This window comes from Heteronotia binoei, chromosome 1 (genome assembly GCF_032191835.1).
Source record: "Heteronotia binoei isolate CCM8104 ecotype False Entrance Well chromosome 1, APGP_CSIRO_Hbin_v1, whole genome shotgun sequence".
Taxonomy (NCBI): Eukaryota; Metazoa; Chordata; class Lepidosauria; order Squamata; family Gekkonidae; genus Heteronotia; species Heteronotia binoei.
This window is the reverse complement of record NC_083223.1, coordinates 205,566,463-205,587,644: the sequence shown is the minus strand read 5'-3', so window position 1 is coordinate 205,587,644 and position 21,182 is coordinate 205,566,463. Positions and strand designations below refer to the sequence as shown.

The 21,182-nt window shown below is 43.2% G+C and overlaps 1 protein-coding gene across 1 annotated transcript in view; it reads left to right on the top strand.

Annotated features, from left to right (window-relative positions):
* The window catches only part of SMYD2 (SET and MYND domain containing 2), a 70,810-nt gene that overhangs the window by 38,187 nt on the left and 11,441 nt on the right, over nt 1-21,182 (top strand). The window contains exons 3-7 of the mRNA XM_060246868.1: nt 10,340-10,450; nt 13,480-13,540; nt 15,741-15,865; nt 17,105-17,172; nt 17,985-18,087. Of these exons, the coding sequence (XP_060102851.1) occupies nt 10,340-10,450; nt 13,480-13,540; nt 15,741-15,865; nt 17,105-17,172; nt 17,985-18,087 (468 nt within the window). The remainder of the gene's footprint in view (nt 1-10,339; nt 10,451-13,479; nt 13,541-15,740; nt 15,866-17,104; nt 17,173-17,984; nt 18,088-21,182) is intronic.

Genomic DNA, 21,182 nt, shown 5'->3' with positions numbered 1-21,182 from the left:
GCAGCATTCGGTAGGAGGGTGTTGCAGGCTGCTATTTGATCCAAAGGGCTGAGTGGGCCCACCCTCGGGAACTGCTGTTATAAGTCCCATAGGTCAGGATTGACCCACTACTGGGACCACTGGGGAACGGAAGATTCTGTTCACTTACTGTGAAGCCTTCCTTCTTGGTGGTCCCAGAGTGGGTCAGTCCTCCCCGCCCTGTTTGGGATTGACTCAGTCTTTACATCAATACACTGGGAGGCCAGGGAGTTCGGGCATTTGTCTTTCTGCTGAGTTTACTATGGACCATGTAATTGGAAACAAGCATGGCCAGCATGACTTGCTTCAAAAGAATCAATAACAGGACATACTGGGGGATGTAAACTGTCAAGGGCGCCAAACAAAATGTACACCTTAGGACTCCGGACCTCAGAAGGTATAGGGTTGGGAGGGGGAAGTACCTCAGCGAAAGCTAGATGGCCTTATTGGAGATTTACAATAGGTGTCTGGAGGTAAAACAAAGGTGAAAATTGTACCTGTGTGGCCACTCAGGAAGGGCAGTTAGGTGACAATTTAGTTTCAACATTCCCAGGAAACAATGCAATGACACCACAATGGGGTAACACATAGTATATTGACAGAGACGGGGTAAAGATGAGTCACTGGAAGAGGGAAGACATTGAAGGGATTATCTGTTCACACTGGCACATTCCAGTACTTTTCCATTGTGTCCACTGAAGGAGATATGGGGGGAGATCACTTAGAGGCAAGCCATGTCCTATGCAGCCCAGCCTTCCAGTATGGCATTTTCCTGGTCTCCATCTTGGGGCCTTTCAGGGACACACAGGCTTGTTTGAGGGAGCCCCATGTCTCTGGGGCTACCCTTTTTATTTGTATGGGCGGAGAGCCTATTTTGGCTCGCCCGCGGAGGCTGATGGACCCGGAACGGTTCCAAATGGCTCTACGGGATCCCTGGCCCCCTGGCGACTCCCTTGACATCCTGGTTGAGGCCTGGCAAGATCGGCTATCCAGGGCAATCAATGAGATCACACCCCGACGCCCTCTGCACCCTCGTGTGAGGCTGGCTCCATGGTATACCTTGGAGCTACGTCAGCTGAAACAAGGGCTCAGACGGCTAGAGAGGCAGTGGCGACGTACTCGTGACGAAGCGACGAGAACATCCTAAAGAACGTTTATGAGGTCTTATGAGATGGCAGTCAAGGCCGCAAAGAAAGATTACTTTACAGCCAGGATTGCATCTGCAAATTCGCGCCTGGCACAATTGTTTAGAATAATTGGAAACTTAACTACACTGCCTCAAGGCAGACCAAATGTGAGAGAATTAGAAATAGGCTGTGAGGCTTTTGTGAAATTTTTTGCAGATAAGATTATGTCGCTCCGCCAGGACTTGCCCATCACATTGGATACAGTACATGAACTGGAGGCCCCGTGCCTGTCTTCTGGTTTAGTTCTGGATCACTTCGACCCACTGAGCCTGGAGGAAGTTGACGGAATTCTCTCCTCTGCATGCCCAACAACTTGCGATCTGGACCCGTGCCCCTCTTGGCTAATTAAATCTTGCCTGAGGGAGCTTAGATGTCCTTTATGGGACATCATAAATAGATCCCTCCTGGAGGGGCATTTTCCAACACCCTTGAAAGAGGCTATGGTCCACCCCCTCCTGAAAAAAAGTACAGCAGATCCGGCGGAATTGGCAAATTACCGACCGGTCTCTAATTTACCGTTTTTAGGTAAAATTATCGAGAGGGCAGTGGCGTTGCAGTTGCAGGGTTTTCTGGATGACGCTTCCATCCTAGACCCTTGCCAGTCCAGCTTTCGTCCAGGTCACAGGACAGAGACAGTACTGGTCGCCTTGGCAGATGACCTCCAGCGGCATCTGGATCGAAGTGGCATGGCAGTGCTGATGTTGTTAGATCTGTCAGCTGCGTTCAACACGGTCGACCATCAGCTACTGACCCACCACCTGGCCGATGTAGGGGTTAGGGGGTCGGCTTTACAATGACTCTTCTCCTTCCTCAAGGGTCTGGGACAAAGGGTGGCAATCGGGGGTGAGCTGTCCCAGAGGTGTACACTAGATTGTGGAGTGCCTCAGGGAGCAGTTCTCTCCCCGATGCTATTTAATATCTATATGCGCCCCCTTGCCCAGATTTCCCGGAGGCATGGGCTTGGGTGTTATCAATATGCAGGTTTTTGACAGGGTGCCGCTGAAAGCAGCACACCAGGTCAGGAGCTTGGGAGTTCTACTGGAGCCTTCACTATCAATGGAGGCCCAGATAGCCACTGCCAAGTCAGCCTTTTTTCACCTAAGGCGGGCAAGGCAGTTGGCCCCCTTCCTAGAGCGTCAGGACCTAGCAACAGTGATTGATGCAACTGTCACCTCGAGATTGGATTACTGTAATGCCCTCTACACGGAGCTGCCTCTGTGCCGAACCTGGAAGCTGCAGTTGGTGCAGAACGCGGCGGCTAGGCTGTTATTGGGGCTCCCGAAGCCCCAATACAGTCAGGGCTACACGAACTGCACTGGCTGCCAGTTACATACCGGATTCGTTACAAAGTGCTGGTTATTACCTTTAAAGCCCTATATGGCCAAGGACCTGCCTACCTGAGGGACCGTCTTTCCCTGTATGAACCCCAGAGAGCACTGAGGTCAGCAGGGAAGAACCAGCTGACCATCCCCGGGCCAAAGGAGGCAAAACTGCGGAGCACTCATATGCGGACCTTCTCTATTGTAGCTCCACACATATGGAACCAGCTCCTGGAAGAAGTGCGGGCCCTGCGGAACTTTGAACAATTTCGCAGGGCCTGCAAGACCATCCTTTTTGGGATGGCCTTCACCGATTAAAATGACAGAGGGACTCGCTTAAGTGATTTTCACCATCATTTTGAAATAGCACCAGAATGTTAATTTTAGAAAATTTTAAATTAGACTGTTTAAAATTAGCTACTGTTTTTAAATATTTATTTTATAATGTACTGTATTTGATGTTGTTAGCCGCCCTGAGCCTGCTTTGGTGGGGAGAGCAGGATATAAATAAAATGTTGATTGATTGATTGATATTTGGCAAGGCTCTGGTATCAGAATGATCTTATTTTGAACTTTATAATTACAGCATTGAATAAACAGATATTTCCCCATAAATTTATCAGAGATAGCTAGCTCCTTAGGTTTTCTATAATACATTGCTTTTATCATTAACGACATTCCCGATAGTTCAAACACTATTCCTTCATATTTGGCAAATCATATTTTTTATCTTGCTGCTATACATGTTTTAGCTTTTAAAAGTATAAGGTCCATTTCCATATTTCTGCTACTATTTCTTCTAAATAACATAACAGTATTACTTTAGAGCTATGTGGTAATGACTAGTAGACAGCTCCAGAAAATATGTATAAAGTCTTCTTTAAGCACCTCACACCTCCACTGTTTGCCTGGATGAGTGAAATATATCCTGGATATGGGTGCTTCTGGTTCCGGTTTCGGCTCTCTCTCCTGACATTTTCAGTTCCTCAGCTTTTTATTTTCTTTTTAACTTGTGTCTAGTATTTTATCACCAGTTTTAGATTTATTGTCTCTATAAGCCTTTTTATTAAGGCAACAAGGTGAGCTGAGTGAAGTCGCATGTTTTTCCTTGAAGTTGAATGGCTGCGTTTCCTCCCATGAATGCCTCCTGGAATGGTGAGATAACAGGGGTGGTGTCAGCCTGGACTGTCTGTCTCTGAAGTTACTATATTTCATGCTCAGTTTTTGCCTATATTTGATAGATTGGTTTACTCAGACCCTAAGAGTTTGGACAGCCCTTTTAACTATGGAAACATTTAAATGGGGAAGAGAGGAAGAGGTGCCCTCCCCACCTGCTTCTAAACAATTAAAAATTGATGGTTTTTATCCATCACAAGCCCCTATAGGTTTTTGGTGCTGGAAGAGTTGTCTGATTTGTCTGAGACCTCAGCTTATATTTTTCTCTATGATAGAGGGCGAAGCTGTTAATAATGATTTTACTGGAAGCCAGCCAGACTTTAAAGGGAAAGAAAAAGTGGAAGCTGAGGCTCGCTGTTTGGAACTACTGCATCTAGTTGCAAAAATGGTGAACCATATTTGTAAAAGGCATGATTGACTGCATTATAAAATGGACACTATGAACAGTATCTTTACTAATGTAACTGGGAGGATGAGCGTAAAATCCAAGAACAAAAAGTTCTGGGTGGCTAAGCAACTTGCGTCCTCCCAAGCAGTAGCTATTGTAGATTAAAATAAAGCTACAATAGGTATGCCGTGTGTGGGTGCTAATAATGGAGATTATCAACTGGTGCTGCAGCCCACTAATGTCAGTCTGACTGTATGGAAATATAATGTTTTTTCCCCTCTTGGCATACCAAAACAGCAGTGAATAAACATTTAATGGCTTTGATGGGTGAACAGGTAAGGGTGCTTAAACTTAAAAGATGTAGAAATTCCAACTAGTATCAATCAGTCTCAGAGAGCACTATGGTCTTTTAGCACCCCAGAGATTCCATCAGTTTTGTTCCGTAAAAAGGATTTCTTAAGATCAAAAGGAATTTTTCCAGTCTGGGTTTACAGAAATATCATTTCGTCTCCATTAATTCTGGCTTCAAGTGGAATAGTGATCAATAACCAACATGAGCCCAAGACAGAGGTAATGGCTCCAAAGAGGAGATCATGAATACTATTTCCCAAATTCCAGCTCCTGGTGATTCATCTATGAATATCAAATCTGTGTCCTCCCTTAAGGAAATGCTGTTGGAAGAGGAGGTGGTGGATGAAAACATCCAGGAGGATTTTATAGACTTACCTTAGCAGGACCAGCGATGGATTCTGGATAGAATTGAGCATTTGAAGTCCATGCTGATAAACTGCAGATCTCAGAAGCAGTGGAGAATAATCAGTGAGGAGGTCATGGTCCATGAGAATCTGGAATGTAACATCCTAATGCCAGCCCTCACTAATCAACCCCTGGCTGAGGGTTCATCTGAAGGAATGAAACTGCAAATTAGCTCTTTATCTGTTGGTGATCAACCGTTGGTGATAGGTTGTTCCCCTAATCCAGCACTGAAGCCAGTTGCTGAACTCAGAAGCAAATGTTTGAAGAATGGATGCATTTGCCCTGATGTCAACAAGTCTTTAGAAAAGTTGATAGAATATAATTGATTGATTAAGGGTTTTTCTTCCTCAGATATTAAGATTCTCTCCTGGAACATTGCTGGCTGGAAAAACAAAACTGATTTTAGAGTTTCTTAGTGGTTTTGACATAATTTTACCACAGGAAACTTGGGCTCATTTTCAGATTATGCTGGAGAGGTTTAATGCACCTTGCCAGCGTTTAAAGTTAATCACTGTGGCCATGATCAAGCAGTGTTGTCAGTATTATGGTCTAAGAAACTTAACTTAGTGGTCGCCCCTCTTTGGTGTGGTGGAAAAAACGTGCAACCCTGCCTGGTGGAAGGTACTGGAAAGTCCTTATTATTAATCAATGTGTATATTCCTCCTTATATGACTAAAGAAGTATTAACTTATCATTGTGAGGGTATTGCTGAGCTTCTTGAGGTTCTAGAACTAAAATTTCCACAGATGTAATTGTGGCAGGTGATTTTAATGCTAGACTTGCTTGATAGCCTGTTTAATTTTCAACTCTCTAAGGACACTCAAATTAATGAAGTAGGGGTTTGTCTTCCTCAACTCTGCCTTAATCTGTCTGTCCTGAACCCTCACATGACTTTCCAGGTGAATATACCTTTGCCTCAAGTCGAGGATGTAGTGTGATTATTTTTTTAAAATTTCACCAGCTCTTTTGGAACATATCAGAGCATTCGCAATAAGGGATCATGTTGACAGTGATCATTTCCCTCTTTCTTGTTATAGAGCCTTTTCTCTCTCCTGAGAGAATTGTTAGTCCAGGAATTGAATCCCTGAATACGGCCCCCAGAGTTTTCACAAGGACAATGGTGGTCATAGTGGCTTACCTGTGTCTCCAAGGGATAATCCTCTTTCTGTACATCGATGACTGGTTGGTGGTCACTGGCTCCAGGAATCATCTTTTGGAGCATCTCAACACCATTCTTTACTTGCTGAGCAAGTTGGGCCTGCAGGTAAATGACAAGAAATCGCATTTGAACCTGTCCAGGAAGGTCCAGTTCATTGGGGTGATCCTGTACACCACTCGTCACTTGGCCTTGCTCACGGACAGCAGAGCAAGGGGCATCATCTCCCTAGTTTGCCTCTTACAGACTCAGAAACATGGGACTATGCTGCAGATACAACGACTTTTAGGATTAATGGCAGCCACAATGAGTGTTCTTCTGCTCGCAAAACTGAGGATGCGGATCCTGCAGTTGTGGTTCCTCACTCATTTCAATCCGTTGGTGGACTCCCCAAGGAAGTCACTCAGCATCCCCCCGCTAGTCCTAGATTCACTAGACTGGTGGAGATCAAAGAGTAATCTTTGTCAGGGAGCCCCCTTTCATCTGCCGTCTCCTTCAGTCACCATCTCTGGGGATGGGGCGCCCACTTGGGACACTTGAATGTCGGGGGCCTGTGGCCTGCATCTTTTGCTCAACATCACATCAGTTTCCTGGAACTCACAGCAATGCAGCTGACCCTCCATTTGTTCCGACCCCTGCTAGAGAACCACATGGTAGCTGTCCTCACGGACAATACGATGGCTGTGAGCTACGTCAACTGCCAAGAGGGAATGATATTGAGGAAACTGTGCACCTTGGCAATGAGTCTATGGGAAGACTGTCTGCAGGCACGGATTTTTTGTGGTGGCCTCACATCTTCCAGGATAACTCAATATCCAAGCGGATTCGTTGAGCAGGGGGGCAGTGTCGCCCCACGAGTGGGAGCTGAACTGGTCTTACCTATCTCCCCTCTTCAGTCGTTGGGGCCACCCCACCATAGATGTGTTTGATACTGCGGAAAATCAGAAATGTGAACAGTTCTGTTCCAGGGGAGGGAAGGGCTGCGGTTCCCTAGGAAATGGCCTTCTACTCCCATGGACAGGAAGGTTTCTGTACCTTCCCCCCCCTCCTCTTCTGACCAGAGTCATACACAAGGGAACAACCAGAATATATTCTAATTTCCCCCTGGTGGCCCCGGCAGAATTGGTTTCCGATCCTCCTAGCATTGGCAAAAGATCATTACCGCATGTTTCCTCCAGTACCAGATCTCTTGCTGGCACAGGGGAGTTCTCTATTTCATCACAACATAACCCACCTCAAGTTGACAGCCTGGAGGATCAGTTTCCAGACTTTTCAAGCAGAGTCAGACATGTCCTACTGAATAGCAGGAAGCCTTCTACCCAGCGCTCGTATGCTGGCAAATGGTCTAGATTTGCGTGATTTGCAACTGGAAAGGGTGTGTGGGCTGAGGAGGCTGGTCTAGAACTCATTTTTGAATTCTTGCTGACTTTAGTGGATGGAGAGCTCAACCACTTGTCCATTAGGGTCTATCTTGCGACCATTTCAGCTTCCCGTGGCCTTATAGAGGGCAAGTCAGTGTTGATGCACACGCATACCAAGAGATTCTTGAAGGGACTTTTGCGGTTATACCCCCCTCTATGGTATCTCCTCCACCTTGGGATCTCCTGTTGATCCTTGACAAACTCACGAAGCAGCCCTTTGAATCCTTAGCCTCTTGTCCATTACATCTTCTTGCCTGGAAGATGGCTTTTCTGGTCACCATCACCATCACCTCGGCAAGGTGTGTGTGGGAACTTGTAGCCCTATGCTGTGACTCCCCTTACATCACTTTCCATGAAGGCAGAGTATCCTTGTCTCCTGATGTCTCATTCCTTCCTAAGGTGGTCTCAAGTTTCCATCTCAATCTGGAGGTTAACCTTCCCACCTTTTACTCCTCCCTGACTACGGCAGAGGAGAGGAGGCTTCATTCTTTGGATGTTAAACAAGCGCTGCTGTTTTTCCTGCAGCACACTAGGAGTTTCAGAAAGGACCTTAATCTGTTCATCTCTTATGCCTCCCCACACCTGGGTGTAAAGATTTCGGCTCAGAGGCTTTCGAGATTGATTTCGGAAACTGTCAAGTTGTGCTACCTGTTAGTGAAAAGGCCTCTGCCGGCACCAATCCATGCTCATTCCACTCGAGCCATGGCCACTTCCACAGAGTTCTTTAGAAGTGCTTCCATGACGGACATCTGTAACGCAGCCACATGGGTTTTGCCTCATGTCTTCATGAGATACTACGCCTTAGATGTTTGGAAGCATCATAGATCGCAGCTGGGCAATCTGGTTCTTCAGTCTGTTCTGTCATCTTGACCATCATCTCCCACCTCCAGGTAAACCTAGTTTGCTAATCTCCATGTGTGTGAAGCATAGAGACCACGAAGAAGATAAGCAGGTTGCTTAATTATAACTGATGATCTTCGAGTGGTCATCTGTGCATTCACACCACCCGCCCTCCTTCCCCCCCCTGCTGCCGGTCTCTCTTTAAGAGGGACTCTCTTCACATTGGGGCTGCTGCGCATGCTCATGGGAGCTGGCTTGAAAAAATCCCAGACTTGGTACTACCAATTGGGGATCGGTTGAGTATGGTAGATGTTCTCCCTTGAGACTTCGGATTTCTTCTTCTAGGTTGCTAGCAATTTATTTTTCTTACCTAGTTGATCCGTGTATTTGTCGAGGGTACATGCTAGCCCGCTTTAATGTATTACCTTTGGTGATACTTTACGGGAGCTTTCAAGATATTCCATATGTTCAAAGGGAAGGAAGGCCATGGAAGGAATGAAGTAGAGTGTTGAGCATGTTTTCCTGCACTGTACCTGTTATTCTGACATTTAGATTGGTTACTATATGACCTAAAAGGCCAATCAGATGAGCAAATGTCCCTTTATTTGCTTTCTTTTTGAAATGTTGTAATTATTGAAATGGTGGTGAATTTTCTGTATCTGGCTTCCAAAGGGAGAGATATGTGTTATGTTTCTCTCTTGTTTTTTATTTAGTTTGCTATGCCAATAAAGGTTGTGATGATAATGATGATATCCTGGATAGGTGGTGAGGTGTTAGATACTATCGGATCTGTATTTTTCTAAAGTTTTCTCTCAAATTCATTAAAATAAGTTTCAACCATACCTTTTAATTTAATTTAATAATTTAATTTCTCAATTTCTACCCCACCCTATCCCGCAAGCGGGCTCAGGGCATGTTACAACAATAAAACAACATATTAAAATTAAAAACCACATATCAAAATTAAAACAGCATCATAAAACAGATATTACCAAATCAGAGTTCAGACGCTGGCAGCAAAACCACGCAACAGCATGTAGGCTGGTAGTTGTCACCACAACTTAAGCACCATGATGATAAGGTGCTGGGGGAAGTGATGATTTTCAAAGGACACCCGCTGATCAGTTAAAAACCTGGCAGAAGAACTCCATCTTGCTGGCCCTGCGAAACCTGGATAAGTCCTGCAGGGCCTGGATCTCCAGCAGGAGTTCATTCCACAGGTTGGGGCCCAGACCAAAAAGGCCCTGGCCCTCGTTGAAGCCAGTTGGGGATCCTTAGGACTAGGGATCACAAAATGATGTTGTGTAGCAGACCTCAGAGCCCAGGGAGGGGCTCATATGGGGAGAGATATGCAGGCCCCTGACCATAAAGGCTGTATCTATTCATTCCATTCAGCCTGCCTTATTTCTTGGCCCATATCTTTCCCCCATCTTTTCACAAATTAGTTGACAAATTATGCAGGCTGATTCTTTATAAGATGAACCAGCCTTCATCATTTTTTCAAAATCATTACACTTCTCAAATTTGTTCCATGTCTTAACAATGAAAAGGCTATATGAGTTCTAAATACTGAAACAGCAATGGTCTTTCCCTCCATTTTCTCATCAGTTGAATGGCTCTGCCTTTTTGAGACTCTTGACAACTTATCGAAGTTTTGGAGGCAGGAAGTGAAGGCACAGGTTGTGAAAATGGCTTAGGAGCAAAGTATTGTGAGGAAGTGAAGAATGTCCCAGCTAGACTTGACACAGCATTTCCTTTTGCTATCTGGAGATAGTTAGGGCCTATGGGAAGTGACAGTCAATATGGCAGCACTAACTCTTGGTCTGTGGTCTTTTAACTGGGTAGAGTCCTGGCAGCTGCTCAACCCCTCTTGCATTTGGGGGTGTCCTGAATCATCTCTTAAATGGGATGATATCAATACTCAGGTTTGTTCCATCTTTAGTTAAGATTTCACAAGTGTCATCTTTTTTTCCTAAAGGAAACATATTTTGTTTGACCTCCAGATTCTGGTGGGTTAGGCAGAGCATCCTCTTCTCATTTACAAAGTACAACTGCACAATTTTTTTTTCCTCTTTCAGAAGCAGGACTGGCCAATGCACAAGCTGGAGTGCTCTGCCATGTGTGCATTTGGACAGAATTGGAATCCCTCTGAGACAGTGAGACTCACTGCACGGATTCTTGCCAAAGAGGTGAGCAAAGCCCAAGGTTTCAGAAAGAGTGCTGGTTTTTGTTTTGAAAGATGGATAGGAAAGGGCCAGGAAAGAAATCAGCAGCTGTTTCTGAAAAATTCACTTTTAATCCTCTTGTTTATGTCATATTGACAGCTGCTCGGGGAATTAATGTTACATTCTTGCTGCATATCTATTCCTAAGTTGCAATGCTATTGGACAACCTCCCTCTTTCCTTGTTCTCCATTAAATCTTCCATCAAAATTCATTTATTGTAAACTCTTCTGAAAGCAAAAAATTTGCTGAACCATCATAATATTACTGTTTTGTCCTGTTTCTTTCACCTAAGATTTCACTTAGAGTTTGGTCAACCCAGAGTTGGTTCTGGGTTCCTCATAGAGTGAGAGGTTGACTTCCAGAAGGTGGCCATTGCTGGATGCTGTTTTGGAGCTCCGTGGTTTTAAGGTTTTTAAAATCATATCAATGACTCTTTTAGCTTTTAAGGTTCCCCATAGCCACACAGCAGCCATGGGGAATGGCTGTTTAAAGACAATGCAAAGACCATTTGCCCTCAGAATGTTGCCAACAGGGAGGAAGAGCACTCACATTTCCCCAGCCATTTCCCTTTTGGCATATTCTGTGCATATAGAGTAGCAAAAACAGGGAAATAACTTAGCAGAGTTGTTTAGGCATGGAAAAATGGCTGAAGGGGTGGGGGGGGGGCAAGAGCTTGTCCTCTCCCAAACAGACTTTACTTTATTTTTAATGACCCATTCTCTGCAGTTGCTGTATGGCTGCAGGGAACCTGAGCTGGTTCCTGAGCTGGGTTCAGGAAACCCAAGCAAACTTCTTGTTTGGCCCTGGGTGATAACCTGAGATGGAATATCAGGATGCTGTGTGAAGTAGAGGATTGCGCAAATTTTGTTTTCAGTTTTAGAGATCCAGTTTCACAAAGCTCAAGTGCTTTAGCTTCATATCAGTGATGACCAGGTTCTTCAGCCTGGAGTGACCAAGCTGATTGGGCATCTCAGTTCTTTATTGGTATTTTTTTTGTATATTTGGCATCCCAAATGTCTCAGGAAAACTGGAAAAAAATCCCAGATATATTTGGGAATTATCAGTAGATCCAAAAACAGAGGAGAGGCAGGAACAGATTACTCCCATGTCTCAGCTGTTTGTCAGGCTTCTTGTACTGCAGTCCCTTTAAAGTTTAAAGAGACTGCAGAACACAACCTGAGGATTAGGATCAACTGTGCTGGGAGAAACAAACTGTTCCTGTCATCTTGACTTGGGGCTGGCTTCTCATGCAGCCTGGTTTAAACTGGGCTGTATGAGAAGCTGTCCCAGCCAGGATCTGCATGCCTTGGGGAGTGATTTCCCTGAGGCACACAGATCCTGAGTCCAGTTCCTTCTGTAGCGCAGTTTAAACCAGGCTGGAGGAAAAACCATACCAGCCAGGATTTACATGCCTCAGGGAGTAATCTCCCCGCAGCATGCAGATTTGATGCACACAGATCCTGGGTCTGGTTTGTTTTACAGTGTGGTTTAAACCAGCGGTCCCCAACCTTTCTGGCACCAGGGACCAGTTTTGTGGAAGACGGTTTTTCCATGGACCGGGGGAGGGTGATGGTTTTTGTGCACTTTATTTCTATTATTAGATTATAATATATAATGCAATAATTATACAACTCACGGTCTGGTTGCTAACAGGCCACGGACCGGTACTGGTCCGCGGCCTGGGGGTTGGGGTCCCCTGGTTTAAACCATGTTGCAGAAAAAGCTGTTGCAGCCATGTCCTGTGTTCCTCGGGCAGCAATCTTCCTGTGGCATGTTTTTCCTGCAGCACAGTTTATACCAGGCTGCAGGATAAGCCAAGCCAGCCCCATGATAGGCTGACTTAAAACAATAGCAACAACAGTATTTTTCTTCTAGGGTCTATCCCAGCATTGGGATCTGAAATGTTTTGGAAATACCAAAATTCTTTTGGGTCCAATAGATCCTAACAAAACAATACTGAATTTTTAAAAATTGCACACCAATAGTTGTGGCAAAGGGCTCACTCAAGTTTCCCTTTGGAGGGAGCTCTCCAAGTATGGGAATACAACAAGAGAAAGGTAAGGTTTCCTTGCAGGTCTTAACTAATAGAGGTTCATATAGAGAGCTTCCTTCAGTGCAGACTTTGGGAAGGTGAGACGTGTTTCTCAGAAAGTATCTTCAGGGAGCAAATGGGATTGGTAAGTTTCAAGGTCACTGTGTTTTATGCTGTTGTAAAGCACCCACTTCTCTTTGTGAACTGCCCCCCCCCCCAAAAAAAATGCCTTTTGAAGAAAATTACTTTTGAGAACTGCTTATATGACAACGGTGACCCAGATGTAGTGTAGAGGGAGGATTTGGAAGACCTGCTGGGAAGGTATCAGGCTTACCCCCCTGCACTGCTTTTCTTTTCTTTTTCTTTTAAAATTAAAGCACAGTCTACTGGTGATCCACAAACAAAATTAGATGTTTAATGATGAAAAGTCATTGGAATAAATTTGTGCCTTTATAGCTAGCAGGGAAGTGGGAGGGAGCCCAGTGTGGCATATGAAAGCTAAATATGCAAACCATAGTCCCTGAACCTCAGCTGTTGGGCCACCTGCAAACCCCTATTTAATGGCCAAGATTACAAAGAAGTGGCCTTAGGCCAACACTGGAGTGTTCCTTTTAAACTCTGTCAACGTTGAGATTATTCACTTTCCTCAAAGCAAAGTCTGCCTTCTGACTGCTTGCCACTGTTAGCTGCTTTCTGGGAGTCTGCAGTTTGAAACAAGCGATGTGTTTTCAAATAAATACTTATTCTGTTGGTGTGTGTAAATTTGATGGGCATTCTGGGATTAGATTTGGTTAATTTCATATGCAGTGTAGGCAAATTAAAAATAAAATGATGTTGGTTGACCTGCATTTGTGAAGCAGATGGGTGATTTCTTATCTTAGAATGAACAACTGAGAATTAGTCGGTGAGATATCTGGGGGATTTTTGAAAACATCAGTGTCTTTTTTTCTTCCATTAACAGAAAACACATCCTGAAAGAACTGACTCAGAAAAACTCCTTTCTGTAAAAGAGTTTGAATCCCGTAAGTAGAAACGACTGGAAACTGACAAGACTTTTCCATAGGAAGTTCAAAAAGTGCTTTACAATAACTGAACAAAATCTTCTTTTGTGTACATGTGTGGGAACCAAACAACAGTTTTATTCTGTCGCATTTTTAAGGTGGTGTAAAAAGAGAATTAAAATTCTGACCTCTTAATTACATAGTATCTCCTCAGCTTTCCTGCCAACTAGGGTGACTTTGTAGACTGTAATGTTGCAGGATTTAAACAGCCAGTGCTGTTACCAGGGGGCATAAAGTCAAAGATGCTGCAGTTGTTTGGTGGTGACAGTGTCTTTGGGGCTAATTGCAGGCCTTTCCAGGGAGTAGTTGCATATCTGTCGCTGCCAGTCAAGTCTGATATATTCTCCGTGATTGTATTTGAAATTTTGTGTCATGAATGCTCCAGAAGTGAACCAAGGAAGGAGAGAAGGTTCTTGCATCTTCCCTCTAAAATTATTTTTTCCCTTCAAGGCAGAGCTAGAAAGTGAGCAACTGCTAAGGAGCCTAAGCAATCTAAAGTTGTTGGTGTAGAAATGTAGTGTTGCTCTCTTGCTTGGTTAGTGACATCAGGGAGACAAGCAGGGGCTTTGATCCACATATCAGAGAGTTAATGGTGTCTTCAGCTTGCCTGCCACTTTTGTGAAATACTTGGAGATGTGATGACTAAATTCAGCTTCACATCTAACTCTGAGAAGAAAAGAACAGGTGTTTTAACAAGCAGCATAACAACTTCAATACATTTTTTGCAAATAACACCACTAATTATATTGTCAATTTGGCTTAACAAACTGTCATTTAAAAAAAGAGAGAGAAAGGACAATATTGAAATTCTGGCTTTAGCATTTCTAGATTATTTCAGTATATCAGTTCATCAGAGGCCTTGCTTCTGGACTGTGGGTACGCAGCAAGACCAAGTGACACTTGTCCTGTGCTGTTAATGAATCTTGCGTGGATACCATCCACCTCACTCAATACCGAACCAGTGATAAAAAGGTATTTACCAAAGCTTGGCTTGAACATCTTGTGAAAATTGACTTTTCCTATACAGAATGCAAAATACATTCAATGTCATTTCTAGTCATAATACGGCAGCCTCAGCTTGTAATTGAGAAGCTCGTGTCTTAATTTTTTAATGTCCACAACACATATTTTTATTGTCTGTGAGTATACTATTGTTTTTTCATCCACAAGTGTATTGTAACCCCTCAATATCCTTTTTTGCAGTATATTCCTTTAGCATTCCTCTGAGGGTTTTTCCTCCATCTCATGCTTTTGTGCATAATTCTTGTGGCCAATGAGCTGAAAAAATGAGCCTGTTTCAGTTTGGTTTTCACATTGGATGTTTCTAGGGTTTAGGCAATCCAGTGGATTTTGTTGTTGCTGCTTTTGTTGTTTACAAATACCTCTGACACATAGGATTTTTATTTTGTGCAACAGGCTATGTTCAAGCAACTCAGAACAGGTAAACACAGTTGCTATATAAAGGAAATGTTCCAAGCAGCATAAATCACTTGACCTTTCAAGTGTGAAAATGTAAGGAAGCACATCTTTTCTTACAAGCCTGTAGCATGAAGCCATTGTGGAACAAGTGCAGGTGCAGAATCTCTTGTTTTGATTGTTGCTGGAAAAACAAATACCAGGAGCCTGTGAACTGGAAGGCAGGTGGCAAACATCTATGCAGCTACACAAATGGAAATAGCCATTGCAAGCCCAACCTCTTGAGCAAATTACAGATCTGCTTTCCTTGGGAGTGCAGAACATGTTTTGTCTTTGCTGAACAAATGTGTCTCATTTTAGAAGAACTGTTTGCTGATCAAGGAATGTAATGTTATCTGTACCTGTTTGGAAACAAGGATGCTTTAAAAAGAAAAGATTAAGCATTAACTGCAGGTCTGCTGACAAGCCCATGAAAAGAACAGCTCACAGGTATTACAAGGTGATGGTTATTTGTCCATCTTACAGATGAAGTTCTTCACACACCAAACAGGTAGCTGCTGTTGCTGGCATCATTCATTTGTGCAAGGTCCCGAAGGAGGACAACAATTCACCGTAGTGCCCATCATGTCCTTTTCTTTTTGTTAGAGACCTTCCCCTCTTTAAATAGTGGTAGTTTGAAGTGGATTTTGCTGCATTTAACAAGCAGAGTGATCTATCAAAACAGAATTGTATTTTCCATTTACAGATCTTGATAAGCTTGACAATGAAAAAAAGGAGCTGATTCAGAATGACATCTCTGCTCTCCATCACTTCTATTCAAAGCACATGGACTACCCTGACAATGAGGCTCTTGTGGTCCTCTTTGCCCAAGTAAGATGCATAAAGTCATGCTTTGGTCAGCTGCGTAGGCTACATCCCAGGGGCAGATGTGGGGATTCTGGGGCCTACAGTTTCACACTAAATCAAAAGTGCATGAAACTTTTCCATAAAACCAACCCCCCTGCTAAAGTTGTGTGGCATTTTGTGCACTGATCCTTGATCAGTCCCCTCTGCTGACACCTGTAATTCTTGAGTGCTGCATTTGGACTTGCACCCCCACTTACCTGATTGTTTCTAATAGAATGGTGCAGATGGACTGAAGCAGTGTTCATGTCACTGCAGATGTTCTCACTACTAAAGGAGAAAACAGCAATTAAAGCATTTCTGTACCAAAATTCCATTTCCATTCAGCTTAGGAGGGCACTGTGTACAATGGTGCTTGGGTACAATTGGTCACTGTAGGTGTTTAAATCACTGAAGAATGAGAATAGAGTCATGTTCTGGATGACCTTTTTTTCTGAAAAGCATTCATGTGCTTTTGGAAGTGTGGTGCCTCATAGATCTGTGTTTCCTATAGAGTTTAGAATAGATCTTTAATCTATGCCTTCCAAATATCCTTCTGCTTTTTTGTTTCTAAGCCACGTATGTCCCTTGCAGGAGGAAGGCACACATTTGTAGCTGCCAATTTTAATTTTTCTATACAGTTTTTTTTTTTAAAAAAAAATAAGATTTAGCACTTTCATTGCATTCAGTATGCTTTTATATTGCTATAGCTCTTGATGCCTCAGTAAGCTATTTATTTAGAGATCTGTGCAGTCCCCATCCCTGCTGTTTTGATTTTTCCCTTCCGACTGTAGCCAAAGTTTCTGTGTTCTTGGGCTAAATTCTAGTCGAGGCCAGACTTACAGTAAATGTTATGGATTCAGACCTGGCCTTTTCTATTTTACTCCCATTTCAATTTTGAATGTAACATCACCTATACATATATTTTCTCTTCTCCCAAGGGGCTGTTTTTCTGCTGCTTTCCTTCAGGATGCTGCATCCGTTTGGTGTGGCTGCCCAGTTCTTAATCTTTCTATTCCATCACTGCAAAATTAGATTGTAAATAACTTTTGACCTTCCTACTTATAAAGCTAGTCGCTCAGCAGCAAGACTTGATTAAGAATAAGCAACATTCTAATCAGATTAATCAGTGTGGCATAGAGGAATAGGGTCACTTACCATGCTCTGTTAAACAAGCTAGCAGATTTTAATTCCCAAGATCTGAATGTTTCTTTCTCTTTTTCTCAGGTTAACTGTAATGGCTTCACCATTGAAGATGAAGAACTTTCTCACTTGGGGTCTGCGATATTCCCTGAGTAAGTGTTTTAGATGTGGTATATTAAAACAAACAAAGGCAGTCTCCTGTATTTCCAACAACAAATGTACAGAAAATTATAGCTTATTTGCAAAGGCAAAGTATTCCCATTCCAACTCTGTTCCCTATCCCCACTTCCAATATTTGCCCCGGGTTCTTAACTTTCCACTCTGCCACTGGGCATAGTATGAGGAATTATGCCTGCATGGGAGAACTGAGGACTGCAGATAGAAAATATAGGATTTTAAATAAAGATATATGTATATACAGCCAAAGTCCCTAGACTATATGCTCCAACAGTCTCAAAAGTTAAAAGAAACTTATGAATAATCAACAAAGCTAAAAAAAAATAAGCATCTTAAGTAAGGTAGGATGCTAGGGTTACTGATACTCCAGATGTTCAAGGCCAAGGTCTTATCCCTGCTGTTACAGTCGCTATATTCATAAAAGCTCTCTGTCCTAAGATGGAAACCAGCCAGAGGTCTTTTCTGCATGCATTTTTTGGAGAACCAAGCTATGTATCCTTTTCAACTGTCCATCTTGAAGCTGACTTAAAGTCATTGGCTATTTTGGCCTGGACTGCTGTTACAAAATTCAAATTAATATGCTTTCCCCTAGTTTTTCTCTCTCTTCTACTTTACTGTCTCAGATCAAATTTTTAGTGAGTAGAGCCAGAAGGTTGCACCATTATAATAATTTGCAGTATTTCTGAAAGAAACATTAATTTATTGTTGTTATCTCTATTCTTTAGCTTTTCCCTGTGGTTAGACTGTTACTGATGGACTAGCATTAAGTTTCCTTTTGTCTTTTTAGTGTGGCACTTATGAACCACAGTTGCTGCCCTAATGTGATTGTTACCTACAAAGGGACAGTGGCTGAAGTGAGAGCAGTTCAGGATATTGAACCTGCTGATGAGGTAATGATGTGTGCATGCAGTGAATATTTGAGATGGGTACTTCATACCAGTACAGCTCCTATTGAATGTGCTCACACTTGTACCTACAGTGTGTAATTCCATTTTTGTGGTACATCTCCCCCACACACACACACACCAGTATTTGGTATTTGCCATTTATAAAGTACTGTTAAAATATTGTGACTTTAAATGGTGGGGATCAGTGGCCTCCCTTTGGAGCCTGACTGATTTCATTCTCCTGGGCTGAAACAGCCTGCTTGATGTCACAGGGCTGCTATCAGAAGGGGACAGCAATGTGTTGATTTTTCTCTTCTTTCTCATAATTTATTTTTAGACTTAGCCACATTGTTTCCCCTCAGCTCCGCATCATTGACTGCTATTGGTGTAGGTGAAGAAATGACCAGGAAAAGTCTGACTAAATGTTAATGGGGGTGGTAGGGGGGAGTTGATGAAATTCCATGTTTAGAGTCTTGTATATCTCTAGCATTATTCTGTTTGAAGCAGTTTTCAAAATATGTCGAGGGCAACTTCAAATATGTTCTGCCCAGTGCGTCAAATGGGCCTTTGTTGCATTTTTAACACCAGGGTGGTTAGTGTCTGTTCTTTGAGATGTGTAAAATCATAAGCTGTACCTCGCCCTCCCAGTACTTCTGTTATTCCTACTGAATTAGCACAAACAACTATTTGTAGATAGAATGTTACCTTAGAGGAACATAACTCTGGTACCACAGGAAATTGGTTTAGGAGTGGTAGGGGAAGGAAGGACACATGTCTTATGAGAATATTTTATGTGAAAAATAACACAGTTATGTTGGTTCAGGCAGATAATGTATGTTGCAAACATGAGACATAAACAAGTTGATAAATAAGGGGACAGGTCTCTGTCTTTGGGAATCTGAAGGTTTACAGATGCAGGGCTACTTGGCACTGGGGACAGTGCATAAGTATGTTGTGCCTAGAGATGTAAAGTAGAAATGGAAATGGTGGGGGAAATTGAAATGTATGCAATATTTACTTTCCTATCAAATGTATCAAACCAATTTGGTGTGGTGGGTCAATGAGTGGACTCTTACCTGGGAAAGCCGGGTTTGATTCCCCACTCCTCCACATGTACCTGCTGATGTGACCTTAAGTCAGTCACAAGTTCTTGCAGAGCTGTTCCTCTCAAGAGCAGTTTTTGTCAGAGCTTTCTCAGCTGCATTTACCTCACAGGGTATCTGTTGTGGAGGTAGAGAAGGGAAAGTAGATTGTAAACTGCTCTGGGGCTCCTTCGGGTAGTGAAGGGTGGGGTATAAATCCAATATCTTCTCATCTTCTTCTCTTCTAAACATATTTTGATGCTCTAACAACATAAAATGCCTCATTTGTAACTTCATTAGAATATACAATTTTATATTTATGGAATTTAAAATGAAAAATGCCTTAGTTTTTTTCAAGGAAAATTACAAATGTATCCAGGGGTTGTTTTCTCGAAAAATAGGTGGTGGAGCTTATTAGCATATGCCATTCCCCTCAGCTCAAAGCAACCTGATGCAAGAAAGGAGAGCCCTATGTGAGTGAGGCCTGCTTGGAATGGCTAGAGATCCAGCCAGCCCAAGCAGGCCAAGGAGAGCCAGTTTGGTGTAGTGATTAAGTGTGCGGACTCTTATCTGGGAGAACCGGGTTTGATTCCCCACTCCTCCACTTGCACCTGCTGGAATGGCCTTGGGTCAGCCATAGCTCTGGCAGAGGCTGTCCTTGAAAGGGCAGCTGCTGTGAGAGCCCTCTCCAGCCCCACCCACCTCACAGGGTGTCTGTTGTGGGGGAGGAAGGTAAAGGAGATTGTGAGCCGCTCTGAGACTCTTCGGAGTGGAGGGCGGGATATAAATCCAATATCTTCTTCTTCTTCTTCTTCTTCTTGCCTGAGGCTCTCCTGGGCTGCCCCCCCCCCCCAGTCAAAAGGCCAGCAAGTCACCTGCCACCCAAAATCACATGAGAAAGGGGTGTGTGGGCTTCTCCAGGGGTTAATGAGGGCTGCTAGAGGCGTGGCAAAGCCCCTGGTGGCTGACTGGCTGCCCGCTCTCCTAATCCAGGGATTGTTATGCAGCTGCACCTACTATTCAATGGACAAGGTTGGTGGGGAGGAAGAGGGGGAACTCTCAGAAAGGTTCAGGAGCTGTGCTTCTGTGAGCTCCTTCTGAATCTGAGGCCTGAATGTATCTAGTACTAAAGGATGAGACTTGTATGCTGCTGTTTCCTGTGCAAATTTAGCCCTCATATGACTGTATATGTCATATGAGAGTTTTTTCAGTGTCCCCACAGAATTGCCCATTTTCCTGGAAAAATTGGGAAAAAAGAGTCCTCATGCTTTTTTATGCTATAACCATTTCACTTATTTGAAAAGAAAGGAAAATTGTGGGATTTTTTTCCTAGTTCTCCATCCAAAATGTCCTCACTTTTTCCTGTCATACATTTTGAGTAAAATCTTGTCCATAACAAGTGTTTTATTCAAAGTAAAGTATTTCATAGGAGTTTCCCCCCTCAGAGCTCCCCTAGATTTCTTGATTTTTTTCCATTCATTTTTTAAAGAAAGATACCAGGTTCTTCTCATTTCCCCCCTAGCCCTTCCTTTTGTAATGGTGCCCAGCATATGCACAACCTTTGCTATCACTGGAGAGTTGGTGAAAAAGCCAAAGAAGCCATTGCACTGTTCTTAATGAATGTGGCTTTTTCATGTCTACTTCATGGCCTGGATTCTAGCGGATGATATGTAGGTGAAAACAACTCTCTACATATGCATAAGAAGCTAGCACAGAGGTATAAAATCCTCTGCAATTAACAGCTGTTCTAAGGCCACCCCTTCCTAAGGGGAGCAGTGAGAATGGGCCAGGCACCCCCTGCCCTGCAAAAGCATCTTTCTCTGAATGCATTCAGGTGACAATGATATCATTCATTTCTGCTGTATTGCAGATATCAGAAAGTGTCTTTCCTTCCCAGTTCTTTAGGAAAATTTACTTCCTTGCATGCTTTAATTTGTTATGCTAAGATAAAAGTTCCATACCAAAGAACTGATAATGTTAACACTTCCCAATAAGTATTGTTCTCCACTATTATTG